The following is a 27,657-nucleotide window of genomic DNA, read 5'->3' as shown; positions in this document are numbered from 1 at the left end:
GACGAGAGGGAATGTACAAGTTTCGGATGGGAAGGATGATGTGGGGGAAAGAGGAAGAGTTGATCGATCGTTTTCTCAGGGCGGAAAAGGGGGGGCAAAGGTCTGGACCCGGTCCATTTTTCACCTAAACCTACCACTTCACATCTCTTTTCATCATCCTTCGTCTTGACCAGTGTTGACTTCGAGCAGATGCATACTACGATACTTTTTCACGACGGCCGACAAGAAAGTCAGATGCACAAGTAAGAGATATCAACGACGATACAGGTATTGGGTAAATCCAAGGATCACCCCCTGGCACTACGAGCCATTAATTCTGTCATTTCACCCATCACCCCTTCTCTTCCTCCACTTTCCCCAGGTAAAAGATCAACCAAAAGTCCGTTTTTATCCATCAGATACATGGCTAGGTCTTTCTGTCCTGCGTTCAGTTCGGGTAAAAGTCCAAGTGTTTCTTGTGCATCTTGTAATACACATTGAAGGGCGAGGATGAGTGTGTTGGCAGCTTGACGTGTGGTGATTGTCGGTGATGATAATGCCTAGTGATTAGCGTTGTTTCATTCGCGCGATATTTGCACCTTTTCCCGCATCCCTAAGAAATCGCCTGTAGACTGTTTGCACAGCTTTCCGTCTCTGTTGACATAGCTTGTGTTTCCCCATGTCTACATGCGCAGTCTCACCGGGTTTGTCTCAGACAGCAGGAAATCTCGGCAAACCCCGCGCCAGAAGGTGCCGGGGCTACTTGATCGGTTTGTCACGCAGCTGAGACTCCCGGTGAAGGCCGCAATAGAGGGTATGGAGGAGTCAGAAGGGATGATCATTCCTCAATGGCGAGTAAAAGGACAGAAGACACAGCGTAACATACTCACAGTCATTATGATTCCCGCTAAATTCTTCCCTTCAATCCTCACAACCTCCTTAGGTAATCTCAACACACACATTCCCATCGCGTTCAATCCAAACGAATAACCCGAAGCTCTAGCTTTCTCACCCCTGAGAACCTTTTGTCCTGTTTCCGCCCCGTTGATCGTGGAAGAAGTACTAATATCTAATTTTTCCATGATCCTTTCCATCTCCTCCGGGGGGTGGCGGACGAGATACCGATCTAAAGACGCTGATAGGACAGAAAGGAGGAATAGAGGATCTGATACTTCTGTCAAAAATGATATGAGAGAATTGGTAGATTCGAGTATCTAAATAATCAGATCAAGTCGAAGTGACAAAAATGAACGTACGATTGAACTTTTGCAAGCTCGTAGACGGAAAAGAGCATCACAAAGTGTTGTCTCGTGGTCTTCGAACATGTCCCATTGATGTTGTACCATTTCCCATAAGACAACTAACGCTTGTTCTAGCAGATCAAATGGCTATCCGTTAGCCAAGCCACTGGGGGTAGTGGGGGGTGGAAACGTTCAGCAGAAAGAGGGTTGAGTCTATGATGGAGGGTAGCCCACATGGACGAGCAGATTATCATGAGGTTGGATACAGATCTCACCTTTGTCGGTTCCAAGTAAGCCACGAGACCATCGAAGACACGTTCGAATAATCGTCCCTCGTTCCAAATACTTTTATCCGACTCGAACTCGTCTTCACTTTCCATAGTAGATTGAGAGATTGGATGAGAAGAAGAGAACAAGGCGAGCTTTTGAAGATTGCGTATCTCGGGATTACCTTTCTCTAAAGATATGACGTCTTCTGTTATTGCAGACGAAGGGGTGTTGGTGGTAGATTTGAGAGGGCTAGCCTTGTCCAGTACTGCTCGTAAACATACGGTCTTCGAAAGATTAGGCGGGCCGGTCAATTTCGAAGAAGCAAGGGACATACAGAGGAAGGAGGGAGAGTAGAATAGGTTATTGAAGGAAGTGATAGAAGGAAAGCAAGGACGACAGTCAGAGATAGAGATTCAACCCACATTGCTGTCGTTTCAACCACCAACTCCTCTCATGTTTCCTCTCCTTAAGTTTGTCCAATATCATCGGAGTCATCAGATCCGACCTGGGTGAGTCGACCCATGCATGGTTCCTCATCATACCATTTATTGGCGTCTGCAACGACCCACCATGATGGACTTTGGGGGTGAATGGGGTTGTACCTGGGTGTGACACGGAATAAGCTTCTAATCGTTGTGTCGCCGCTTCAGTTTCTGCAATCCGTTTTCTGTGCTCAGGATGTATCTCCGATGAGTTCACCAGACCCAAGCCGACACCTGTCTCGATGTTATCAGAAGGTGTCGAGTGACCGGAGAATGAAGGCAAATGTTTCCGATTAAGAGTAGGAGTTCGAACAACTTGTGTGGATGCTGCACTGCTTGACTGTGAAGTGGGTGTATGTGAATTATTAGGATATGTATTGAATTGTCTTAATGGAGATTGTCTACTTGTAGATGATTCTCTAGAAGATGGATTGGAAGATAATGGTCTACTCAGACTTGACGTCCTTTTCTTGACTTCAGAACCAATGCCATTCTCGACAGGTCTCGTTGACGTTCTTCGTGGACGGGGTGAACCTTCAGACGAGGAACCGGGAGAAGAGACCGTTCGTGGGAATGGTCCGGGTTTCTTGGAAGAGATGAAAGTTGAAGAGGTAGATCTTGGGGTGCCGGAGGGCAAAGATGGTACGGGTGAAGCAGGAACAGGGGAGGAGACGATCCTTGGAGATCCGGTACTTTTACCAGCTGCCAATTCCGCCGCTCTCGCTCTTTTCTTCTCCGCCAATACAGCGCTAATAGCTGACGACGCACGTTTTGCAGGAGCGGGAGGTCTGGTAGTCAAAGCCACTCCGTTGGTTTCTCCCGTTCTGGCTTTTTCCAATTGTTTCCGAGCTATATTATCCATGGAAGTCATAATGACATTTGCCTTTTGTGGCCAGACGGCATGATAGCTCCAGAATGCCAATCGTGCAAGATCTCGGACTTGAGGATTGACATCAACCAGGGACGTTCTGACAGTGGTATCGATCATGTCCAATAGTCCAGAGGTGGTCTCGATAGAATGCTTAGACCTGATTCCATGAACATCGAGAAAGGTCTTTAGATGGCCAGTACAGGCATGTCGAGCTTGAATGTTTTTACCACTGACTCCTGAAGAGATGTGGGAAATGAAGATACGCGGATGAACAGTGGTATGTTCGATTATAGCGCTGACTGAACGTTGCGATCTTTCCGCAATAATCTTCTTCGTGAAGCCGCTGTATTGGGATGAGCGCAAACCTCTTTGGTGTGACGTTCAAGCTTACGCCATTTTCCCGAGCACAGGTAGAATGAGTTCGACAAAATGATCGAAAGCTGGACCGAGAGTTTCCGCCAGTTCGGTCACTACGGCACAAGATTGTTGAGCTACGGTGGTTCGGAGACTCATCAGCTACGTCCATTAGCCTTTAGACAAGGTAGCTGGAGGGAGTGACTCACTGTCTTTGACAGACCCTCGATGAGTTCTCCCTTGAGTCGAGCCACAAAGACCTCTGGAAGTTTCTGGAACACCTGACCCCTCAACATTCCCCGTATCCGTATAATGGCTTTCTCCCTCGGTAGCCAATTATGCTCTGTCTCTTTGCCCTGATAGCTCAGCTATCTCCACCTGATGGGAAGATGAAGACATACCGCAAAGTGAGGAATCATCTCTGAGAACTCCTGTTCCAACTCCTTCGCTGTATCTATCTACCATAATCAGAAACACTCCATCTCGGATAGCACTCACATATACCACTTCAACCTCATCATGAGCAGGAGTGACAGCCCCTGATCTTGTACCCAAAGTCGAAACAGGCGCGTCGTCAGCAGGAAGAGGTATATCCGCGGCTATGATTGCTACCGCGGCTCCGTTAGAGAAGATCCGACTGATGATTCCATCCGCAATGGTCTTACGAACGTTTCGCGCTTGCATCAATTTTTTCAATTCGGCTCTTGCGGCGGCTGGAGTATTGGCTGGTGACAGCAAAGCGACCACGGTCTGTAATAATCAGCGTCAATGCAAGCAACAGTAATGAGGAAAAGTTACTTCTCTAGCTTGATCCCTTACATTCCCATCTGAATCTTCTAACAGTCCCACTAATGGGGCCAGCCAAGGTTTCAGCGGTAGTTTACTACCCATGTCTCTCCTCATCTCCAGAATAGCCTTCATCCCTTCTACTTTACCCCTCCAACCTTTATTCCCTAATACATCTTTCATCCCACGTTCCCATAACTCCACCAGACCCTCTCTACTTTTTCCCTTAGTGGTCGATGCACCTAGGCTAGGCGGTTCAGATTCATAGCATTTCTTTCCCAGTATGGTCAGAGCGGACGCCGCCGCACTGTGGACTCGTTCTTTCTGATCATTAAGTTTCTCCAGGAGCAAAGGGAGAAACTGATGTAATGCTAGACGGAGGTGGTTTGCAGGGGGGTCATCAGGGATGAGAGGAAGGAATACGGGAAGGAAGGAGGTGAGGACGGCAGCTACGAGTAGATGTGCTGATGATTTTAATAAAGGTGCGACTAGGAGTGTAATGGGGTCGATAGTTGTATCAGGTAGCTAGTGCGTCAGCTCCATCGTCGACCAAATAAAGCTGGATTGAGAACGAGACCGACCTGCTCTGCGCCATCGATCCTAAGGGAGAATAATTGAAGCTGATCCACTTTCTTTTCGGCATCTAAAGGGGTGAGTATCTCTGCTTCAAAGAAGTGTATAGACCTACCGGCGGCTTTGAGTTTGGTCAAGAATGCCTCCACTTCTTCCCCGGTCACAGGGTTTGATGACATGGTGTTGTGTACAGATCTGCTACCCGGCTTCCTGCAGTATGCTCCAGACGCAAGAGACGAGTACGTTTGATAGTTGCAAGACAACAAGACTGATCAAGCAAGTATCTGATTGACGAGGTGAGTACTAAGTAAGACAGAAGTGGAATTATGAAACCTTCAAGTAATAGTTCTCTACTTTGCATGACGCGTGGTCCGAGCGTGGCAGATTCCCAAGTGGCAGTTGGTCGATCGCTCGAGGTCTATCATGTACGATGACAAGGAGGGGAAGAACTGTCCTGCCAGCTCTCAAGCCTGTGCATGCATGGCAAAGAGCGACATGAAGCAACAGTAGCAAGCGGAGCAAACGGCGAGAGGTGATGCATGCTATATTTGACACGGGGATTGAATGGTTTCAAACCCACCTATCAAGGTTGAAAAGATCCGATCGCGAGGGGTAGGTGGATGATATCCGTGACGTTGTCAAGCCGACATGGTGGTCATAGCGACCGATGCGGTCACATAAATGTTTGTTTGGGTACATAACGTCCTCTTGACTCTCTTTCTCTGATCTCATGTTGACTCCTTGGCTTAAGCAAGATGCAGACGGCTATTCCACTTGCCCCTTCGGTCTCATCAACACCACCTCCTCCCGATCACCTGAATCCTATCGACGCAATGATTACTCCTGATCCCCCACCGTTCCCTAGTCCTCGATCAGTCACACATATCGATTCACCACCTCTGGTCCATCCAGCCGACAATGAAAGCCCATCTCAACCAGCCGGCTCGATGGAGGAGTGGGTCAAACCGTCCCCGATACAAGTCATCAGGAGGAATCCCAAAGATATCACATACCTTTTATGTCTCTTCATGCTGTGGGTAGGGACGACGTCAGGTTGGGTAGTGTTCATGGTCAAGAAAGCAAAGTCATTGTCGAATCAAGATGGGATGGGACAGATATTCTTGCTCATCGATGCCGTGTTCATTTTAGCGTGAGTGGACTGCCGATTTCAGAAGAGTCTAGTTCAAGAGTCGTCGCTCATCGATAGCCTTCTTATTCTCACCTTCCTCATCGTTCGTCAAGTGTTCTACTTGGGACAATACTTTTCACCGCCCTCCAACCAGACGTCTCAAGTACCAGGTTGGTTGTTACCTCGATTACCCAGTTATGTCGATGCTGTCGGAAGAGCTCAGGCGACGGGTGATGTGGAGGACAGGTGGATCGTAGGGGAGGGATTGCCAAAATATGGGGATAACAGGGGGAGTACGTTGTTATTGAGAAGTTTGTCTAGAGGTGGTGTACCGAGTATAAATACAGAAACGACAGAGAGAGAAGGTGGTAACTTGTCAGGGGAGACGGAACATGATCATATTCGGCCAAGAGACGAATGAATAGCCATTGTATGAGGTGTAAGGTTCAGGCTAGTGACATGGCGACATTTAGCACATGCCCTGACTCCCTAATTCCCCATTGATCATTGATCGTTCATTGAGACTCAAGTGGGGAGCTTATACTGGCTCTGATGACGACGCGGGGACGAGTAAAGCGGGATTTGTGATTGGCGGATGACCCTGCCCATCCTCATGATTAGTTAGATTGTAGGGGCAAGCAAGGGAGCAAGGGAAGATAGAACAAGTGGAGAGAGCTGCCAACAAACCATTTCAGAGATCTGAGAAAGCCCGAGGTGCCTGGGTATCTCGAGAGTGCCACATTGGGATTGTTGGGGACCGCAGCTATATGGCAGGAAGAGCTGAACGAGCTTTCCTTAGCGGCATAGAGTACTAGAGTACAACTTGAGGTGAAGAACAAAGTGACAAAGTGACATTGAGAGAGAGACGATCGTTACCTCTGACCATCTCTCTCTTCTTCTCTCCTTCTCTCCTTCTCTCCTTCTCTCACGTTCTCATATACCCAGTCCCCAATCAACCACCACCCGTTCTCACCATCCCTTGAACCCCTTGCCACCCCTTTGATAACCAATTCATCTCCCACCATCTTTCAATTCCGGACCGTCGTCACTTCGTCATCCCTCCCCGGTCGTCGGCCATGCACTACAAATGGTGATCAAGGGCTCTATGGCCCTGGCCATGTTCAAAAGCGCATATCGACTTACCTCAAACGGTCAGTCCAAGCTCTCATCATTCCACTTGAACCTTATCCCTTTTTTAATGTGAAGATAGAGGGATATATGACCAGATATCATGGCTGGCTGTCCTATCAGAGTCAACTGGATATCCATTCCTTCTTCCGAAGCTTCTCTACTGACACATGCAGGATTATACCCGTCACATTTCCGAAGTCCATGTCATCTCATCGAGAAGAGATAGATCCCACGAAAGGTTCACAAGTGCACAAGACGTCTAATCTTAGGACATCCTTTCACAATCACTCGATCGCTAATAAATCATTGTCTCCCCTTTACTCGACGACTCATACTGCGTAGAGTCGGATCAAGTACCGGGCGATCTCGCCATACAGGCGACTGAGCCCTCAGCAGCGGAAGTGGGAGGGTCAAGATCCTAGTGATCCACCGGCCACCGAGGCGACTAAGCTAGCGACGTCAGGGAGGGATAAAAAGACGCATTCCATGTAGGGAGGTGAGACTCAAGTCAAGCCAAGGTGAGTGATCAAACTCTTCTCAAACTCCAAACTTCAGACTTTGGGCGAGTTATACATCCATCACTCGTATTTTACTCTACTGACGACTCAGAACATTCTATTTCGCGATGTCCGCCGCTCCAGACCCTGAGGAGGATCGTCAACCTCCCACTCGTACACAAAATACAAGTCCTACGCCCTCTCAAGATGAACTCCGACAACAATCGACACCACCATCCCCTACACTTCTTCATCCACAACCGCAGCATTTTGGACCGCCCTTGCCGCAATTACGCAAGCCCGTCACCCCCTTCGGAGCCATGCCGCCTTATCCCTCGCCACTGGCTCAAGCCACTGTTCCCGATCCATCCGACACTTCATCAGCATCATCTCATTCCTCACCTGACAATTCGGATGGTGAAGAAGCGGGGAAGACTCAGCAAGATGCAGCTTCACAATCTAGTGGAACTCCGACCAGAGTGCAAGGTCCCTTTCTCCCCCGTCCAAGAACCATCACTCCGACCAATTCCATCAGTCGTCCTGAGAGTCCCTCCTTCACCCAAAGACCCAGATCTCGTCCGCCCAGTCCTAAAGCCGCAGCGACCGCTCCAGCCATACTCAACCCCGCTGCTCTTCTCAGAGGCAAAAGATCCGGCAGTGGTGCTGTCCTCACCACTTCCAATATGACAATTCCTCCTTCGAAAGACTCTCCTCCAGGTCCAAAGGAATCTTCCCCCACTCAATCTCCAGTTCGTGTTCAACGCGGAAGTCACTCTCGCTCTCGTAGTGGCAGTTACAGTAGCTTAGGCGTACCTTTAGCTGGAAGTCAAGCAGGTTCAAGTCCTTTAGCTTTCGGTAGCCCAGAGCTCGAACCTATACCAGACGAGTCTCCGAGACGAAAGTCAATCGCGTCCACCGCCATACCTGTCGACTCTCCAAAGGATATAAATGCCCTTGGATTAGGGCTAACCCCGTCTTGGGAATCCAGATCAGCCTCTGGCTCGTCGTTCGGTAGTAGCAGTGGTGTGAGTAGGGACAAAGGAAAGGCGAGAGAACTCATCGGTTCTGCCAGCCCGCGACGTGAGAAAGAAAGGACTCTACCCATCGGTGTACCTATTGGCAGGTGAGCACAGTGATCCTTCGTAGGAATAACAAATTGATGAAAATAGTCCCCCTAGAGCACGTCGACCTTCGGAATTCCTCAACCCTTCTTCACTTGAATCTCGCAAAATGCCCGTCATAGGCGGAAGAGGTTCCATGGGTCCACCTTCTGTTGCTTCGTTCTCCACTTCGGCATCGATGATATCTCCCCTAAACCCACTTCCTTCGCCATGGTCATCATCTTCAGACACTGGAAACAACCTTTCGGGTAGTCTCACCAGCGACGCTTCAGGTCCCACGTCATCGTCGAGCTCTGCCATAGGTGCCATGCGTCTTACGAGGGTCCCGACGAGCGTACGAATGGCGGCCGAGCTCATAAAAAATCCGAACACCTCTTTGCAGACATCCACCTCTGCTCCTAATGTTGTGCCGGCCACAGTCCCTACTCCGCACTCATCCCCGACTGGCATTGCACCGTCTATACCTCAGAATACTCTGAGTCCTCCTCCGATGGCTTTGGTCCCATCGGCTTCGATGCCTCTGAACATCCGACGTAGTCATGGAGAGTTGGGTAAGGGTCGTCCTAATCTATCAGTTGCGAACAGTCCTCTTGTCTCGAGAGAGGTATCACCCGTCCGTCCCCTGTTGACCGAGACGCCTTCAGAAAGCCGTTCCGTCTCCGAAAGTTCGCTTGCACCACCATCGGCTTTCAAGACTCCTGCTCTGCCTGTCAGAACCAGACCGTCAGCGCCGCACGAGAATAAGTCGGACTCCTTCAGCACTGCCCGGCACCATCGATACCGCACTTCTATGCATGAAGCTAGCTTCAAACCCTCCATGCTCATGATGGATTCACCAGCGTCTTTGACCAGTTCTGGTCCCAACAGCGCTCTACCCGCAACCCAAGGAAGTTCCTTCGGCTTGGGACTCAGTCTCCCTCAATCCTCCACCGGCGTTGGAATGCCCTCCGGGTCAAAGACTCCAGGCATAGCAAATATCCGCTCTCAACAACGCTCAGTCACTGGTGAAGCTTTACAGATGGATCTAGCTGGTATAGCGTCCCTGGGCGACGCTGCCAGTCATGCGAGTATGATCATGCAGAGCAGACAGGCTAAACTGCAAAGATGGAGACCTGTCAGTGCTGGTGGACGTGTGAGTTTGAATGTTCTCCTGTAGACATATCTGACGTCACAGTCCGATCCGGATGACAATTTGCTCCCACCGGCATTCAATCGATCCACTACGACCGGAGCACCAGCTATGCTCGCAGGTGGTCGAGCAGAACGACAAGCTCAATGGCATCTGAAAGACGCACCTCGACCAACCCATTCTCTGACCGCTGACACTGGACCTATCGCTCAGTCAGCCTCATTACAGCTCATTACCCCTTCAACCGGTACAATGACGTTACCCAAAGTCAACGAAATGTCTTTGAGCTCTATGCCGCTCAGCTCAAATGCCGGTCCGTCCAGGTTTGCCGGACTCACAGGAGGTGGTATGGAAATGGAGAAAAGTGGGAGTGGGTCAAATATGGTTGGCGGGATAGAATGGGTGGACTGGATGGATTGTTACAAACGATACAAGGAAGAGAAAATCCGTGCTGAGGCAGAAGCTGCTCGTGCGAAAGCAATGGAGACAGTTCCTCCTCCACCTTCGGCGAGAGCATCACCTGTGATCTCCGTCAGCGCTCGTGCGAGTCCGAAACATTTGGATCTCTCCCCTGTAGGCGACACGGGAAGTGCCGTCGGATTGTCACCCACCACTTCGAGGGACGAAGTGGGACCTTTGGAACAATCTAATCGAAAGCGGAGTATGTCGATACGCTCTTCATTGTCCGGCCTTGATCTTTCACGATCACCATCTCAGAAGCGATCAAGTATCTTCGATCGGTCGAGACAAGTGTCTGTCGCATCCTTTCGTCCCAACGAAGCTCAAGGAGCAGCAGGAGCGAGACGGAAGAAGAATCTGGTCTCAAAGATGGAAGGATGGTGGAATGCCGTGAAAAGCAACTTCACTCCTGATGCCAGTGGATCCGAACCTCCCGCTCCATCAACACGCAAAGGGCGACTACCATCTGCCCCTCAAAGCAGGCGTGTCAGTGATAAGGAGGTCATCTCCCCTCCAGCGGCTGCTTTGCTTGCTCCTCAACCTACTCGAAGAGAGTCATTCCAATCGCTCCGTCGACGTCTGTCGCATCTCGACCTCAGAGGCAATACCAGTCCAAGGTATGATCAGCGAAGTCTTCAGGAGGCGGCCAATGTGGTTGGTGTAGAGCGACCCCTTCTCAGTCGACATATCTCCAGCACTACCGCTTCCACTGAAATCTCAAGACCTGTATCCACTGTTGTTGACGATCCATCGTCTCTCAGCCCACGCAGACCCAGTGAGAGTTTGGAAGCCCGTCGAAAACAGCCTTCCTTACGCTTGGCTCTCGGTCTCGAAGCACCCGCTTTCCCCCGAGGCGCCTCCACCCACACCGATTCTTCAGGTTCACAGAGCCAATCAAGACCTGACTCACGTCCGGATATGGCTTCGCGTGCATCCACTTACGGTCCATCATCCGTCGGTTCTGGTCTCACTCCCGGAGTTCCTAGATGGGATCAGACGCCTTCTCCCCTGTACCCCTTGACTCATCGTTCGGCTGCGAAGGAAAATGATCCTGTGGCGCCCGGTGCGGACCTTACAGTCGCTTCTGTCCGGAGACATGTCAAGCATCGTATGAACGCCGCAAAGGTAGCTTGTGATACCACTTTGCAGAGAACTATCGATGCCATGACGAGATATGCAGATGAACAACGACGTTTGGCAGATGAAGAACAGATGCGTTATGCTGAAGAATTAAATCAAGATCAGCCAAGAGATTATTTCGAGGCTGTACACGATTCCCCACTTATCGATTTGGAGGATAGTGATTTAGAAGCCACCGATAAATTCGAGCTGGGTTCGTCTCGCGGAGTATCCGGTTCTAGAGGTCCAAGTAGACGAGCTTCGATCTCCCGCTCAATAGCTGTACCTGGAAGTCCAAGTAGACGCACGAGTATGGTACCCAGCAGTCCAAGTCGAGTTCGTAGACGACCAAGTGCACCCGCTCGAAATCTGGTCGGACGTGATCGACAGCTGGCTCTCAGTCTCAATCTATCTTTGGAAAAAACGAAATCAAATTCCAGCTCTCGTTCTACTTCTCGCTCCCGATCACCTATGCCTCCCAGTCGGAACCTCCTTCCCACTGTTCCGGACCCGGACGAACAAGCCTTCCTTACCGCCTTGCAAGAACTCATCGTCATCGCCACCTACGTCCTAGACTTGAGTGTCAATACACTGATTTCAAAACCATCCATCTGTAGAGAGATTGTCCCCAAATTGCAAGCTGTCGGCCAACATTGGGACGAACGAGATGACTGGCCAGGGAGGGAGTGGTATGTCGATATCTTGATGGCTGTGGCAAATCTGGGTCGGGTGCTTGATTGGTGGGAGGCTGAAAAGGGTTTCTGGAACTTTGACAATGAAGATGAGAATGAACCACTCGTTTTTGTATTGAAACCAACGAGAGAAGAGTCAAAATTCGATCAGGAATTCAGAGCTGCTCTGAGCAACAAAGTCTCGCCAGTCTCATCCACCGTTCCAGAACCGACATCAGCGATTAGTCTCGAGTTACCTTCACCTGCCGGTTGGTCTGGCTCCGGTACGTACACTGGTAAGACGGCAGTAGGACCGGTAGCAGGTACACCGAAGGCGCAAGCTGTGGAAGATTTACGTTTCTTGGCGGAACATGCTAAGAGTGTCAATATTGTCATGGAGTTGAGTTTGCAGGGCGAAGAAATCATGTATGTCAACGATGCCATCATGGAAGTTACTGGGTAAGCTGCTCCTCTCGACAGAGGGCTTTTGGACTGACGATTCAGACAAGATCCTGAAGATGTTTTGTACAAAAATATAACCGACCTGGTGGCTCCCGCCGATTCTTCCACCTTCGCCGAAGCGTCCCGACGATTGATAGAGGACGATAATAACACTGTTCAACTCCGCGTCCGATTTGAGGCTCACAATCTGTCCGACGAGGATAACGAAAGACAACTCGGACCTATATATGTGGAGTTGGAAGGCGTCGGAATGCTCATTCGCGAGAACAATGAGCCATCGCATACGATGTGGGTTCTCAAACCCGTTGCTGCCACACAAGTCGATCGAATAGCCCAGGCTGGAATTCAAGACAGTATCCTGTTATCCAACGAGAATGTGCTTTGTCGGATATGTGAAAGAGAAATCGTTATTTGGTTCTTTGAGAAACACAACGAAACTTGTGATGCGGTACATCGGTTGGAGGCGGAGATTTCAGCTACCAACGAATGTCTTCATGATCTTCTACAAACGATTACGGAGTTGAAGGAAGATATAGACGAGACAATGGACAAGGGTCAGCCAGCTCAATATCAAGGCGTTTTGTTCTTCTCTCTACCTGAGTCGGTCTCTCCTGGCGATTCTCCCACTTCGGGACCACATGGTGTTGAAGTTCGTAAAGCTGTCGATGCTCATCTGGAAGATGTCATAGATGTACTTTCTATCGCTGAGAAAATCGACACGCCTTCCGTCCAGGAGAACGAAGCGGATCTCGATTTCAACCTCCAACGGTATCTTCCCAAAGAAGATGAAGACAAACTCGCCTTGGTGATGAGATGGCAAAGACCTCCGACTCAAGATCGAGGATTGTCTTTACTGTTCAACCATGTGGAAGAACAATTACGTCGGAAGCAAAAGACGATAGCGAGGATGCAAAGCACCATTCGATATTCGGAGAAGACAAGACATGAATGGGAAGATAAGGTCAACCAGCATTTGGCAAGTTTGCAAGAAGGCAGCGGTTCAGATACGGGGTCGAATAGTTCTGGTACGACTTCACCAGTGGAACAAGGTCTTGACGTATCTCCACCGACTCAACGAAAGATTGCTCCACAAGCTCGTCTACCTATAACCCAAGGTCATCCTCAACGGCCAACTACTGCCGGAGGCGAAACTATCATCGCAGCGACGGCACCAACAACTCCAGCAATAGCTCCTGTATCCGCACCGGCTCCATTGATTCCATCACCTACTTTACCAGTACTCCCTGCCTCGGCCCCACCTCACCCTGTACCTTCTCAATCCGAATTTCTCGCTCCTAAGTTACCTGTCAACAAAATTCCTGCTCCTCTTCAAATCCCTGCCGAACATATGAGACACGCTCGACGTGTCTCTACCTCCAAGCCATTGGCGACCGCTCCTCTCTCCCCACGTATCCCATCTGCCGCTCTACAGGTCCGCCCCAATCCCCAATCGATCAAAGATTTCGAGGTTATCAAACCTATCAGTCGTGGTGCCTTCGGACACGTATATCTTGCAAAGAAGAAGACTACGGGAGATTACTACGCCATCAAAGCGTTGAAGAAGTCAGACATGATCGCCAAGAATCAAATCACCAATGTCAAAGCTGAACGTACGATTCTGATGAATCAAGCTACTTCGCCATATGTTGTCAAGCTCTTCTTTTCGTTTCAAAGCAAAGATTATTTGTACCTTGTCATGGAGTATCTCAATGGTGGTGACTGTGCTACTCTGATCAAACAACTGGGCGGAATCCCAGAGGAATGGGCGAGAAATTACATTGCCGAGGTCACTCTTGGACTGGAATACCTACACGCCAGGAACATCGTTCATCGTGATATTAAACCCGACAATTTACTCATTGACTCTTGTGGACATCTCAAACTCACCGATTTTGGTCTGTCAAAGATCGGTCTTCTCAATCGTCAAGTCGGTGGTACTCGACCGCGTTTCCGACGAGGCTCTTCCCTGAGAAATCTTCAAGCGAGAAAACCTTTTGGGAGGTCGGCCTCGACCTCTTCCAACGATTCTTCCATGTTATCCCCTGAACTCATCCCGGCCATCCCCTCTAATTTGAGCCACTCTTATTTTGGAATGACCGAGCTCGGTTCCGCTGATGAATCGAGTGAGTCGGAATCTGCCGGTATTGTCACTGAACATATGCGTCAGGTAAACTTGTCACATCGAAACTCTTCCGCCACAGGTACTCCCTCAGCGGTAGGTCGAGGAAATCATCGATTCGTCGGAACACCCGATTACCTCGCTCCGGAGAGTATACTCGGTATCGGAACTGATGACCGGATGGTAGATTGGTGGGCATTAGGCGTGGTGTTATACGAATTCATATATGGTTTCCCACCTTTTCACGCAGACACACCTGAAAAGGTGTTTGATAACGTCGTTTCTCGTCGTATCGATTGGCACGAGACCGAAGTCGAAGTGTCACCCGCCTGTTTGGATCTCATGAATCGTCTCATGTGTTCCGATCCCAGTCGACGCCTAGGAGCGAAAGGAGCTGAAGAAGTCAAACGACATCCATTTTTCGAAGGAATCAATTGGGAAACAGTCACAACTTCCCGAGCTAGTTTCATTCCTGAGATCACAGATCCAGAATCTACCGACTACTTTGATCCTAGAGGTGCATTGCAAGGTTTCCATGATGACGATCCCGTTCCCCAAGTGCTAAAACGGGAAGATCCGGTTCATCCCGAATCAAGTCCGGAAATGTCGGCGGTGATGACTGATTTGGCGAACATTGACGATTTTGGAGCTTTCAACTTCAAGAACTATCCCGTATTGAAACAAGCCAATGACGATGTCATACGAAAACTTCGTGTTGATTCCCTTGCTCCCTTGAGTCAAGCACTCGATTCACCTCAAGGTTCTATGAAACGGTTAGGCAGTTTGTCAGCTAGAGTTCATCAAAAACAACTACGGAAATCTTCAGATGTACCGCATGAAGGACCTCCCTCACCATCAGAATCAACATCATCTACCGCTTCTACTCCATCAAGAGCCAGTGGTCCTCCTTCCACTCCTAGTTCCGCACCGGTACTTCCGCAACATTACAGAAGACCTTCAGAACTCAACGCGTTGGATAGGGTGAGATCGGAAGATAATGAAATGTTGAGACGTAAATCCGCTCCTTCAAGAGTGAGAGCAGGTTCAGGAAGTAGTATGAGTGATAGGAGTACAAGTATGGAATTGTGGCGTCAAAGAAGACAGGCTTCTTTACAATCTGAACCACCTCAGGCTGGGGTGGGTCTTCCTGCCGATAGTCCGGAGCTACGTCCCACATTAGTTGGATTGGACAGAACATTGGACGTTTTGATTGCGGAAGATAACCCAATATCGCAAAAGGTGAGTTCAAAGGCTTCTACGTCGCTATCACCTCAGTGTATTGAACCATTTTCTCACTTTTCGAGACTTGTTCGAGTCAACGACGATGAAATGTGCTGATTGGTCAGATCTTAGAGACGTTGCTTACGAGGATGGGGTGTAGATGCATTTGTGTGGAGGATGGTTCGCAAGCTTTGGCAGCGACCATGGGGTCTATTCGTGAGTTCATGTCGATAGGAATCAACAACGATAGACCGAAGATTTCTGATGATCAGGATTTGACGTGATCATTTGTGATATTCATATGCCAGTGGTCACTGGTGAACAAGTGGCACGTATGATCCGATCGACCAATAATCCCAATCATAACACCCCTAGTGAGTTTTCTCTCCGTCTCATCATATCGTTTGATTGTCCCTCATCTTTCAATCTCCTCAATATCCTCGATCTGTCTACTTTGTTTACTCTGTGCAGTAATCATTATCCCCACACGACTCTCCCCTTACATGTAAGTTATCGCAAGCAGGTTTTGAACGTTTGAAGAGAAAGAGGACGTTGGGAGGTTTGTGAAGTCAAAAGATGAACCCAGCTAATTTCTAGTCATCGCTGCTACATCGTACGAACAACATCAATCCATAACCGAAGAAGGAACTCTCTTCTCTGCTGTTTTAGCCAAACCAGTTCAAAAAGTCGACCTCATTAAATGTCTCGGAAAACTCGGTTTCGTCCTTTCCTCCTCTGGACGGAGAGACAGTCTCTCGTCCGGCTCTGCAACAAATTCAACATCATGATCCCCTCCCTCTTCCTATTTGTAGTCTTCTTCCCACCGGTCAGTAAATCCCTCAAGTGAAGTAGGCTTAGCGGGTGAAAAACCACCAACACGTAAGTTACAATTTGGAATCGTTCCGTCTCGTCCTCACGTCCATGCATCGACAAAAGCTCTATAATGTGTGTACGAATAAGCTGGGCATTGTACTTGGTCTTTAGGTTTTGCTATGCATTTCTCTGATGATACCTCTGGCCTGTGTCTAACTACAAGAACTGTATTCAGATCTGATCAGATGGCTAAGCTTGTGGAGCAGTAGATTGATCATGTCCCCCTTTCAGTAACCTCAGAATCTTCAGATTCTACTGCTCTGATCCTGGACGGCCCAAAGTCAACAGAAGTCGTTCCCTGAAGCTGGAGTTTGCCCACCAGTGCTTCCACTCAGGCAAGCTTGATCGGACAGCTGTGTGCACCGCAAGGCTTAGAGCTCCCTCACTGGCTGCCCTCAAGGTCCTTCTCTGTCAGCCAGCGCAGAATTCAACAGGAAGAAGAGAGACGTGTAGACATGAGAGAAGGACAGGATGTGGTCAGATGTCAGCACATAGATCACTCACGCAATCAAAGCGTTGTGCCCTGGCCCGACCGTATCATCGAAAGGACTCTCCTGGTGATCTATGACCCATGTCCGTACTATGGACAAGCCAGTACCTACAGCAAGCATTGTAAGAGCTCGTGCTCTCAAGAAATCGGACTCAGCTTGGGGCCATGGAGATGAGTTCGACCTAAGAGTCTCAAGTAAGATGCGTGGAACTGAAACAAGCCTGTTCCCAGAAGACTGGACAGGCACGTTTTGTGCTGGCCTTACAGTCAGCCCTGCATTGAGTAGGCCCAAGGGTCCTCCGTGTTCCCGCATGCCCTCCAAAACTTGTTGGATATGACGCTCATGTTCCAGTAGCTCAAACTCGGGAGTGGCAGCATGATCTGGACCCAAGAACATAGTCTTTGCTATTTCCTTTGCGGACAGTCCCTGGCCGGCCAACTCCTGCAGGTACCACCACCATTGGAGGGTGTCTAACAGGTCATGACCACTGGGAGAGGACTGTCTGGTGGCTGCTTCATATGAAGGAGCAGGGTCCATGTTTGGTGCTATGAGTAGACTGCACACCTGTAGTAAATTTGTGATCACTACTGCAATTGAATGAGAGGCGAAGATATTGAGTAGAAGGATCAACAGATTGATGACCTGAGTGAAGAGGTGAGGAGGGGGGGGAGGGAGATTTATATAGCCTGCATCGTGTGGGAAACTCGGACGATGATCCTCTGCCTGTTTCCCTCCCCTTTGTCGGAAGCGGTGCGTGCGATGATCCGGCCGATGAACGGAACGATGTCTAGACCGGACATGATCTTTGAATTCTATATTTCTCCTAAATCAGTACAAAAGAAAGTTGAAACATTGGTTTCTTCTCAGTCTGTGGAGTTAGAGAAAGGAGGAATGTAAAGTGTAGGATAGCTTGATAATGACATGTAAACCAGGAGGGCTTGGGAGATCCGCACTTTGCTTCAAACTTACCCAGACCCCAATATTGAAGAGAGCCTATTGCAGCGGAGTGAGTGTAGATTGTCAGAAGTGGTTGAGATCGAGCCGCTCTCTGTAACCTCAGGCGCTGTAACCGTATGCGCTGTCGCCTTTCGGGATGGGAAAACCGACTGCAATGCCTTTGAGAAGCCGGTCCATCCTGCCCTGCGTGTGGAGCGGGGCAATCCTGTGTACGTTGTGGTCCACCCTGCTTTGCGTCCCAAGGGCGTGGCTAGTAGTGGGTAGTGAGATCCATTCGTGCCTTCTTCTGGATCCGGAGTTGACCCTTCGAGGAATCCCGCTGGGGGCCGGTCCGTCATTGAGAAGTAAGTTGAGCTCCCTGTGCTTGCGGCGTCCGAGGTGACTGAGCATTTGGTCGCCGTTCAGCGTGGGCTTGGTCCGTTTGAAGCCCATTTGAAGACGTCAAATCGGTCTTTTGAAGAAGCATCATCCTTTGTGGGACTTGAGATAGCCTCAACCTTTTGGGGTAGGTTTCCAAATAATTGTGGAAAGATTGCACGCCCAACATCGGGGTATACAGTAGCGGTGCTTGTTGCACTCCCAGCATCAGGGTGTACACTAGCGGGGCTTGTTGCACGGGGATATCCACTGATAGTGTGAGCAAGACTCACAGCCCTACTTGCAAACTGGGATACAAGTTGCGGGACTGCTGTTGCAGCTGATGCTGCAATTTCTGGCAATCTGGTATACGAGGCTACTCTGTGCATTTTGTCAGCCCTGAGCTCTTTCACCTCCTAGATGCTCACAAACTTAGTGTATTCTCCTCTTGTTGAGTTACTCAGAAGGAAATCATAAGGAGTAGAGTTGAGGATGCAGGATAGGTGGACAAAGAGCAAGTACTCACGAGTTTACCCAAGAAGAGTATAGCATACTGCCTAGTGGTGGACAATTGGTCCGTATAGCATTTGTCACCGCGTAAGGAGTGAGCAGCCCAAAAGGGTATTCCCGTGTCCTGGGTGTGTTTTGTTCCGGGAGTGAAGGTGCATTGATAGTGGATTCTCCGGGAGCAGTGGATTCGTCGGGAGCAGCGGATCCGTCGGGAGCAGCGGATTCGTCAGGCTCGAGTGAGAGACGACTCCGAGGTCGGGCGGAGGGCGTTTTCGGCGGTGGGAGGCAATCTAGGCGCCGATTGCCCCTAATAATCGTATCCGAGGAACTCTTTGTGCTCGCGGGATGTCCTCCCCTGCAGTCGGACGCTGACACGAGAGCGTCGTCAACCACAGATCTCCTCGCGAATCTACTCAAGGTGGTCCTCATCGTTGTGTATATCCGTAGAAAGAGTAAAAGCAAGGGAGGGAGTTGATGGGGAAATTACTCTTAGAATGGAGAAGCTGGGTCTTATAGAGAAGAAACCCTCCCTCCTTTTTTCCGTCATTCCTTTCATCAATTGCTATGCAGAGTAGTAAGTATTCAGTGTTTCAACCTCAGCTCTCATGAATTGAAGACCTCATCACATACATGTATGAAGCCTGAGAAACAGGGGTTTACGGAAAGTTTGAAGGCGAAGGGTAACCCTGACATACCGTCACGAAACACTTCGACCCAAGTTTCATATAAATTTATTTCCCTTCGAAAGTAAAACGCTACCAGTGTGCGATCCACCAAGTCTAGATCCTTTTTGACTCGATGTAGAGTTGTACCCTGATCCAGAAGCTGTCGATCCTGTAGGGGTAGGTTTAGGACGAACGGGTCCACTGTTCTGTCGAACTACCACCGAGGCACCTGCCGTAGGTCCTGTACGACGGGTAGTGATGCTTTCATCGAGGACGAACTGTTGATAACTTTCCACCGAACGAGAGGTTTGAACCATACCTCCACGCATACGTGATCGTGATCGGGATATGGCAATGCTTGTCATGTCCATTTCGTCGTCTGACAAGTCAAGAGGAATGGGAGAGGCAGTTCGATATGCTCCTGACATGTCGACATCGGAGTCGTCGGCGGTTTCCTGTAAGGTGAGCTCTGTGTCCTTCGCAAAATGAGCATTCAATCCAGACCACAATATTGCAAATAGAGTGGGCATTGATTGGCATTTATGACAAGGTCACCTTGAGAGGACAACGACGGAAACCGAAAGGTGACCTACGCGATTCATAATAGCCCTCTGCTTTAGCATATCCCTAACATCTCTCATAGACTTCTTCTGTGGGGTGGGCGATGTCCTCGGTGGTAACTCCTCTTCGATAGAATCGTCGTCACTCTCGAGATCCACCTCGTATGCACGTTTGAAGACATTAGCCTCTCCTTCTGTCACCCGTCAGCTCCATACATCCTTCGAATCATTGCTATCAATCACTCGTTCACTACCTTGACCGACGAACAGCGCAGCTGACTGATGTTTTTCAAGTGTGCGTGCAAGTGGATCTTCGAAGAAAGACACAAGGTTAGAGAGGACGAGGAGATTGACGAAGGACAACAAGGTGCGAGAGTGGGAGATCCACATACCAAGCTTGTCTAATCCATCTTCTTTTCCCAACATCCTCTTTCGTCTTTGCTTCTTGGACAATCTTCGAGGATGCCCATCATCATCGTCGTCATCAGAATAGAAGTCCGCCCCTCGACGCTTGGTACGATACTCTCCCTCTATGATCTTCTTCGCTTGGCCTTCACGTTTCTCATCGTCTTGTTGCTCGATCTCTCTGATATGAGTCAGCGATAGCCCTCGCGACTAGTCTTGTCCTCGACATCTATCTGTGGCAGCTTCAACCGTTTCTCACGTCTATCACAGAGAACCAGGATTCCCAGCCTGATTGAAAGGATTGTGGAGGATCCCAGGGAGATCACTCACCTCGCCTTGGCAGCGGCAAGTTCTGCATAACGTCTTTTCTCCTCTTCATCTAGCTCCGCGTCATTAAGTAGATCCGGTACGTATCCCTCATCCCCATCCTCATCCTCATCCTCTCCTCCGAGCGGCGCCCAACCATTGTCTTCATCACTTTCCTCCGCTTGTTCGTCGAACAGATTCATATCGGTCAATCTACGTCTCTCCTCGGGCCCGGTCTTAGTCTTCGGACGGGACATGAGCATCTCGAAAGCATTCTTCGGTCCCTCTCGTTCTGTCTGGGAAGGAGAGGGTAGCGATTCAAAAGAAGTTCGTCGTCTCAGTCTTCGCACCTTCTTTTCCTGCGTTTCTTGAGTCGGACTGGGATCAGATGCGTGAGATGTGTTCTTCATGGTGGATGACGGAACAGGCAAAGTCTCGTCTTCTTCGGCAACAGCGGAAAGGGAGAATGAATGTCCAGATTGAGCTGCAAGAGGATGAGGATCGTCTTCATCGTCGGAGGAGGAAGTAGGTGTACCAGCTCGAGTTTGAGGTCTGGTCTGTGTGAAGAGTCTGATTGTCAGTTACATGAAACTCGGGAGGATGATACGACTAACCCTCTCTCATTGAGGTATATTTGCTTTGGCTTTTCTTGGAAAATCATTTCGTCCGCTTCCGTCTCAAATTCAGCTGCAATGAGAGCATCATCTCTCCTTGCTTGCGTCTCGGTTATGTGAGCCGTGGGTAGTAAAGCGGGTAATAACAAGGCCGGTTGGTCGCGCAACCCAGCGAAGGCATCCTGGCCTTTAGCAATGCCTTGGGAGGAACATGACGACTTACAGTCAGGGTGGATGTATCAGCAGATTGTGTAGCTTCGAAGAGTTGGGAGAAGCCTGGACTTCCCGTCCCAAACCCGGCGACATCTGGGCTAAAAGTAACGTTGCTGTCCTTTCTGTGGCTAGGCACATCCATCTCGGCCAGAGGCGCACGGATCGTAGAGTCATTAACCGCACGAGGTGTGGTTTCTTCGTCGTCAATCGGAAAAGCCGGTCGTCTGATGATTGAAGATCGTTTGGGAGAGAACATATTTTGCTCTTCGCTGATAGTGGACTCTGGGAGGTTTTCCTTATCGGGTCCGGAGGCCTCTGCCGTACTGTCCTTTTCTGATGATGTACCATCTTCCATCTCTTCGTCATCGTCGCCGCCTTCCTCCTCTCCACTGTACTCTACGGCCTCATTCTCCTCATCCAGCGCCTCGTCTTCTTCCCCAGAAAGGATATAATTCTCATCTTCCTCATCATCGTCCTCTTCATCATCGTCTTCAACGTCCATCATATCCTCCTCAACGGGGCCAGCTTCTAAAAGCTGACTCATGTCTCTCAATTCTTTATTCGGCAACATCTTCCCTCTGCCCCATTCTTCCTCCTTCTTTGTCCTGATCCCCTTGACCTGTTCCTGATGGCTACGCTTCATCATCAACTCCACCTCTGCGAAACTGATCTTCTCGTCTCTGCCTTGCTTCACCCCCGCCGGCTTAGCACCTCCATTAGACCGTTTCAGACCCGCATGATTCCATGCTTGACCCGCGAATTGAGCGAAGGTCTCGGTGACGTCTTTCTTCGCTTTGGCCGATTTACCAGCATAGCGTAGCTGCATCTGTCGATTTCTGTCTAGGACAGGAAGAGCCGAATCCCGGTGCAAAACGGCCTTGGCGTCTGGGCCGTTCGGAGCAGTCGAAGTATTTCGCCGAGGAGAGTCCGGAAGGATGGTGAAATCATCTTCGTCAGGCTGGGCAAGTTGAAGTCTGGATGTTTGCAGACGAAGTGCGGCGGCCTTTCTTTCCGCCAATCGGAGTTGATTTGCACGACGGATTTCCTCATTCTGTCGTATACGCTGCTGTTCTTCGAGCATCTCTAACATTCCCGGCAAAGGGGTGTCGTCGTCCAGGTCTTCTGAGGTTGGGACAATGATTGGCCTTGTTGCACGACCCAGAACGATCTGAGGAGTTGGTGAGGATGATTCCTGATCATTATGTTCTACGCCGAGGCCGAAAGATCTGGACAGTCGTTTGTCAACATTGGCCGAACTTGGAGTGAAGGCAGAGATGTCGTCTGGAGGAGTAATCTGTGCGGGACTTGAAGGAGATGAGTTTTTGTTGACCATCAGACCGGGAGTGGAGGTACGTCTAGAAGTTCAGCCGCGAATGAGATCTGATGAAGATACTAACGAGGAGTCGGGCTGCTTGATGACGCCGGCAACTACGTGCAGCCAGGAGCTGATAGGTAATCGCTTGGGTTCAGGCTTGAATGGTGCGGCAGATTTTTCTCTCCTCATTCGAGCCAGGTCGCTATGCATCGCTTGCATATCGCTTTTCTTCAGAGGCTGGAGATCAGCTGTGTATCCAGCTACACAATATATCTTTCAGCCCACCTTTATCGTCTTCTTGCCATGTTTCGTCCGACCAGATGGTTCCTCAATGTCGTCGAATAGTCCGACAGGATCTTGGTTGAAAGTTTCATTTTGTGCTTGAGATGACTCCTCCTCCTCGTCCCCACCAGTCAGTTCCTTCATGTAGCTCTCGAACACGTCTTTGATAGGTGGGATCTGCTCCTCCTCATTCTCGTCACTGGTGGTCGTTGATCGCGCGGTTCTAGCTTTACGCCTCGGGGCATATTCAGGAATGGGTGATGGTGATGGTGACTGTGATCTGGAGGGGTCGCCCACTTCATTGTCGTCTGCATCAGATCCATCGTCGAAATCTATCACTGGTCCGGAGCGTCTTTCAGGTTCAGCTTCGAGCCGTTTTACCACAGACGACGCTTCTACGATGTTCTGAGCACTGTTGTCTGCTGGTGACGATGGCCTGATACGAGCAGGTGGGGAGGAGGGAGGGAGAGCTGTAAGGGTGGAAGTGCTGGAATTATGTACGAGCGCTCTGTTGGGCTGTACGACTGGGTGGTGAGGCCGAGGAAGTGTATATTCCGTCTTTTTGATAGGTTGCAAGGGAACGATATCGATATCTCGAGGTGCAGGCAATTCGACACCTCTGGCTTCCCTTTTCAAACGTGCCATCTCACGTTTCATCTCCTCTTCGTCTATCTCTACATCTTCTGAGTCCTGCTCCGCACCCAAGTCAGCGAGCGAAGTACGCCATGCCGAGTTTCCAGCGGAGAAACGGTTCAAAAGGGCTTTACTTGGTGATGCTTCGGGTACGTTTGTCTTGGACACAGGACGGAACAGGTCTGGAAGCGGTTCTTCAGACGTGGGGGGAGAAACAGGCCGAGCTCGACCGTATGTCCTCCTAGCTAACGGTCTAGCAGGAGGAGGAGTGTCCGATGGTGACTGGGGTTTTGCAAAGGCGAACGGCGTTGGTAGACTTGACGGTGGAAGGGGAGACAAAGAGGATGAGGACATTGCGTCGGAGGTAGTCCCAAGAGGTTCCCTTGGTGTAGTTGATGATTGGGAGCTGGGTGATCGGTATTATTATGATGTTGTAGCTTCCAGTCAGTTCCCTGATCCGTTCAAAACAAAAAGCAGCTGAGGAAGGCAACAAGGTATAGCAAGACTACAAGGTGATATAAGTGACGAACGGATGGCAAGGTGGAGGAAGGGAAACGGTGATTTTTGATTTCGACGCGTCTTAAACCACTCAGCCTGACAACTGATAAAAGTCACGTGTCTCATTTGTCAGGCTGACATCTGAGCCCGACTCATTCCAGCGATCCAGCGCCCGTCCAACCAACTCTGCCGTCGTCGCAACATGTCCAACCTACCAACAGCTGGTGAACCATCACGACCCCGACAACAGATCAAACCCATGGAGGATGATCAAAAGCGGGTCAAGATACTAGTACTAGGTTGGCGAAAGTGAGTCCATCGTATGCTCAGAGCGTTTCCTCATTCAACTTCCAAATACAAATTGACCCTACGCCACACTTCGAGAGACGTTGTTGAGAGCTGAGTATGCAGAGCTGGAAAATCATCATGCATCAAGACAGTATTTCAAAAAGTTCCAGTAAGAGACGTGGCTTATTTCTCTGTAACGCAAAAAATTGAGAAGATCAACTATGAGTGTGTACCATCTTTATATTTGACAAATTTCATAATGGACGCTGAACACGTATAGCTCCATCATACCTCTTCAAATATGGGATACTCCGGCAAATTTCGATTTGGATCAGTTGGACGTACCTATAGGATCTTTTGCCACGATCATATTCGTTATGGATATGCAACAGGACGATTCATATCATGATGCTATTTCCAAATTTGTTGGGATCATGTTACGTGCTCATCTCATGGCACCCAAGATAAAATTTGTGGTTTTTATACATAAAGCGGAGGTCTTATCAGAAGAGTATAGGGCTGGTTTGTTCATGTCTCTTCCCCAAAACTCTCTCCTCCGTACCAAATGTCTCCGCCGGGATCTCTCTCACACAGACATACAGTAGGCACTCATATATTGAGTGTAGGGTTTGCCAATATGGATGGTAGTTGTGAAAAGTAGCTGATAGAAAGAAAATTATGGAGAAATCCAACGTACTACAGTGGACAATCTTGATTACTTCGATTACCCCTCTCTTCAACACTTAGCTACTCATCTTGACCTTTCCGACCCACACGTATGTCAAGGTATAGGTGATCAACTCACCACCGCTCAAGTCCGATTTGATATGACTTCGGTACATGATGCATCTTTACGAGACGCTTGGAGTAAAGTGATACAAGGTATAATGGATATTTTACCAGATGTGGAATCTCTCATGATGCATTTCACGGAGGTAAGTCGATCATACCTCTCACTTTTCCTGTTCATCCCCCTTATAACACTTGGAGATTGACAGACACTCCCCGTCTTCAGTTATCCCTCGACCGCAAGAGTTTATCATGTTGGGAAAGTGGGATAAAGGTGCTAACATGATAGTCATCTGGAATGGACAATTCCTTTTTGTTCGACATAAATTCAGGTGTCATAGTAGGCGCCGATAATAGACAACGGAACGATGCGACTCTTGAACAAGTGACAGAGTACTTATCACGTTTTCTTCAGTTCCGAGAGCTATATAAGTGAGTCTTCCACTTTTGTCGACTTTTATTAGGTTTCCCTCCTCGATGTGGTGTTGATATTCAGGAACCTCAAGATGCAGCCAGAAGAACACGAAAGTAATGGTGTAGCAACCGAAGTTGATAATCAGGAAGAGGAAGAAGAGCCTTCGGACGAGCCATCAGGTTGGTGGGACGAAGAAGATCCATCGAAACCTTGGATGTTTCAGTCCACTCGATTGTTACCGAAGACCACGATCACTTTATGGCAATTCACACCGTGAGTTAATGTTCCTGCTACTTGCCCTTTCATCAATGAACCGATCTTCTTCACTCTAACTGATTTTGACGAAGAGCTCAGTGAGACCCACGCTTTTTGTCATGCTTGGTGGAAGACTGACTGCAAGGGCAGCAGCTGACTTGTAGTCACCTAGCATTAGTCGCTTTGCTTCAGACTGACGTTTGGCAAGCCAGGAGAGGAATGATAGAGTACAATCTCACATTTCTCCGACAGGGTATTCGAGGTATACTTATGGAGATGTGAAATCCCATCGTTTCAGTTGAATCCATGGAGTAGAGATCTGAAGAACCAACGAGCTCTGTCATCATCCATATAACCAATGTATGCATCATTATCATGCTTCTATTTCCCTCGCTTTTACATCTCTCAGGGACTCAAGGTCCATATCAGATTGTGAAATTCCAAATAAATCTTTTACTCCCTTCCATAGATGTTCAGAACCTTGATCTACGAGACGACGTTCGATTTCGGTAGGTGTGAGCCATGCTAAGTCTGTGATGTCTGACGTAGATGAGGGAAGAGGTTCTCCTGCGATTATATGAGAACGAAGAAAGAATGTCTGTTCGTCAATATATATTCTCTCTTATTCCCACTCCATCCTGATTCCCCTCACTCCTTGTATTGTCTTTTTTTCCATTCATACTTGTCTGACATCACACGTTCTATGTGATAGCGAATGATCAACATGACGGACATGCGGATGGGAGATCAACGACATAAAAACTCACGGTGTTTCCTCCAGATTTGATCACACCAATAGGTTTTCTAGTGACTAACCAACTATCCATCTTTCTTCCTCCTAAAACGCCATTGGTACCTACCAAACCTCTTTTGATAGCTTCATCTAATCCTTCTCCTTTATGCAACCCAACATTCGGGAATTCCCACCCTTTTGAAGTTTTTACCAGACAATATATCTCTTCTTGAGGTTTTCTTTCTAAACTACGTTCTCCCCTTTTACCATCCTCTTTCTCCCAATCACGTGCTTCGGGTAGAGGAGGTTCAGCAGGTAATTCTCCTACGTCCGGAGAAGCGCCAGCAAGGGAGGGACCATATATTTTTACTTCTCTGGAATGCTCGGAAGCTTGAAATCGTCTTAAAGCGAGGGAAGAGGGTTTGAAGTAGAAATTCAGTGGGGTTGGGTTGGAAAGTGCATGACGAATGGAAAGCGAGTGAGAATAGTACGCTGATTCTATTGGTTCGGGAGGACGAAGGAGAAGGGGCGGGCGGGAGAGAAGAAGAGATACGGAAAGGTTAGGAAGGGGTGTTGAAGGGGTGATGGAGGTGGAGGCGGTTGCTAGTCGACGAGAAGGGGCAATGAGATATTTCAAGTCTATCAAGTCAGTTGGCGTATGATACATGAAGAGAATAGAAGGGACATACGTGAACGAGAAGAGGAAGCTCTGCATGAGAGGGACATGGTGTAAGATATGTTGAAAGTAACGAAATTCCAAGCAAAGTTGGGATTTACAGAGAGAAGAGTGGGACATGAATATATTTTACCATGCATTTATTACATTAATCCCTGCTATCCGACATGGATAGATGGGAAATTCTATGGAATGCTGCATGCAGCAT

At 49.0% G+C, this 27,657-nt stretch overlaps 8 protein-coding genes across 8 annotated transcripts; 3 read left to right on the top strand and 5 right to left on the bottom strand.

Moving 5' to 3' along the window:
* Nucleotides 1-218: 218 nt before the first annotated feature.
* On the bottom strand, nt 219-4,735 carry TREMEDRAFT_42004 (uncharacterized protein; the record flags this gene model as incomplete). Its single annotated transcript, XM_007000916.1, has 12 exons — nt 219-539; nt 870-1,193; nt 1,236-1,367; nt 1,496-1,755; nt 1,913-3,186; nt 3,235-3,351; nt 3,492-3,553; nt 3,599-3,651; nt 3,692-3,947; nt 3,996-4,508; nt 4,565-4,626; nt 4,672-4,735. 12 exons carry the CDS (start codon nt 4,733-4,735, stop codon nt 288-290), a joined length of 3,369 nt encoding a protein of 1,122 aa, XP_007000978.1. The 3' UTR covers nt 219-287.
* Nucleotides 4,736-5,311: 576 nt separating this feature from the next.
* Nucleotides 5,312-6,106, top strand: TREMEDRAFT_58992 (uncharacterized protein; the record flags this gene model as incomplete). The annotated part of the gene is made up of 2 exons (XM_007001413.1): nt 5,312-5,706; nt 5,764-6,106. The coding sequence occupies 2 exons, from the start codon at nt 5,312-5,314 to the stop codon at nt 6,104-6,106; spliced, it is 738 nt and encodes a 245-aa protein (XP_007001475.1).
* A 4,834-nt stretch (nt 6,107-10,940) lies between these two features.
* TREMEDRAFT_25150 (uncharacterized protein) lies at nt 10,941-16,402 on the top strand (the record flags this gene model as incomplete). The annotated part of the gene is made up of 6 exons (XM_007000528.1): nt 10,941-11,391; nt 11,665-12,271; nt 12,317-15,632; nt 15,740-15,830; nt 15,887-15,988; nt 16,212-16,402. 6 exons carry the CDS (start codon nt 10,941-10,943, stop codon nt 16,400-16,402), a joined length of 4,758 nt encoding a protein of 1,585 aa, XP_007000590.1.
* A 337-nt stretch (nt 16,403-16,739) lies between these two features.
* Nucleotides 16,740-17,515, bottom strand: TREMEDRAFT_58990 (uncharacterized protein; the record flags this gene model as incomplete). Its single annotated transcript, XM_007001412.1, has 2 exons — nt 16,740-16,890; nt 16,992-17,515. 2 exons carry the CDS (start codon nt 17,513-17,515, stop codon nt 16,740-16,742), a joined length of 675 nt encoding a protein of 224 aa, XP_007001474.1.
* Nucleotides 17,516-18,034: 519 nt separating this feature from the next.
* On the bottom strand, nt 18,035-19,231 carry TREMEDRAFT_58989 (uncharacterized protein; the record flags this gene model as incomplete). Its single annotated transcript, XM_007001411.1, has 5 exons — nt 18,035-18,346; nt 18,376-18,562; nt 18,586-18,668; nt 18,721-18,739; nt 18,819-19,231. 5 exons carry the CDS (start codon nt 19,229-19,231, stop codon nt 18,035-18,037), a joined length of 1,014 nt encoding a protein of 337 aa, XP_007001473.1.
* Nucleotides 19,232-19,523: 292 nt separating this feature from the next.
* On the bottom strand, nt 19,524-24,149 carry TREMEDRAFT_58988 (uncharacterized protein; the record flags this gene model as incomplete). The annotated part of the gene is made up of 8 exons (XM_007001410.1): nt 19,524-19,922; nt 20,061-20,221; nt 20,420-20,613; nt 20,763-21,308; nt 21,353-21,534; nt 21,576-22,920; nt 22,963-23,117; nt 23,166-24,149. The coding sequence occupies 8 exons, from the start codon at nt 24,147-24,149 to the stop codon at nt 19,524-19,526; spliced, it is 3,966 nt and encodes a 1,321-aa protein (XP_007001472.1).
* Nucleotides 24,150-24,495: 346 nt separating this feature from the next.
* TREMEDRAFT_58987 (uncharacterized protein) lies at nt 24,496-26,322 on the top strand (the record flags this gene model as incomplete). Its single annotated transcript, XM_007001409.1, has 7 exons — nt 24,496-24,602; nt 24,705-24,806; nt 24,862-25,103; nt 25,254-25,516; nt 25,660-25,802; nt 25,867-26,058; nt 26,205-26,322. 7 exons carry the CDS (start codon nt 24,496-24,498, stop codon nt 26,320-26,322), a joined length of 1,167 nt encoding a protein of 388 aa, XP_007001471.1.
* A 91-nt stretch (nt 26,323-26,413) lies between these two features.
* Nucleotides 26,414-27,440, bottom strand: TREMEDRAFT_25833 (uncharacterized protein; the record flags this gene model as incomplete). The annotated part of the gene is made up of 2 exons (XM_007000615.1): nt 26,414-26,638; nt 26,808-27,440. 2 exons carry the CDS (start codon nt 27,438-27,440, stop codon nt 26,414-26,416), a joined length of 858 nt encoding a protein of 285 aa, XP_007000677.1.
* Nucleotides 27,441-27,657: the final 217 nt, after the last annotated feature.

The sequence above is a fragment of the Tremella mesenterica genome, assembly GCF_000271645.1.
Source record: "Tremella mesenterica DSM 1558 unplaced genomic scaffold TREMEscaffold_1, whole genome shotgun sequence".
In the NCBI taxonomy this organism is placed as follows: domain Eukaryota; kingdom Fungi; phylum Basidiomycota; class Tremellomycetes; order Tremellales; family Tremellaceae; genus Tremella; species Tremella mesenterica.
Note: the sequence above shows the minus strand (reverse complement) of the source record. Positions and strands in the feature narration are given on the sequence as shown.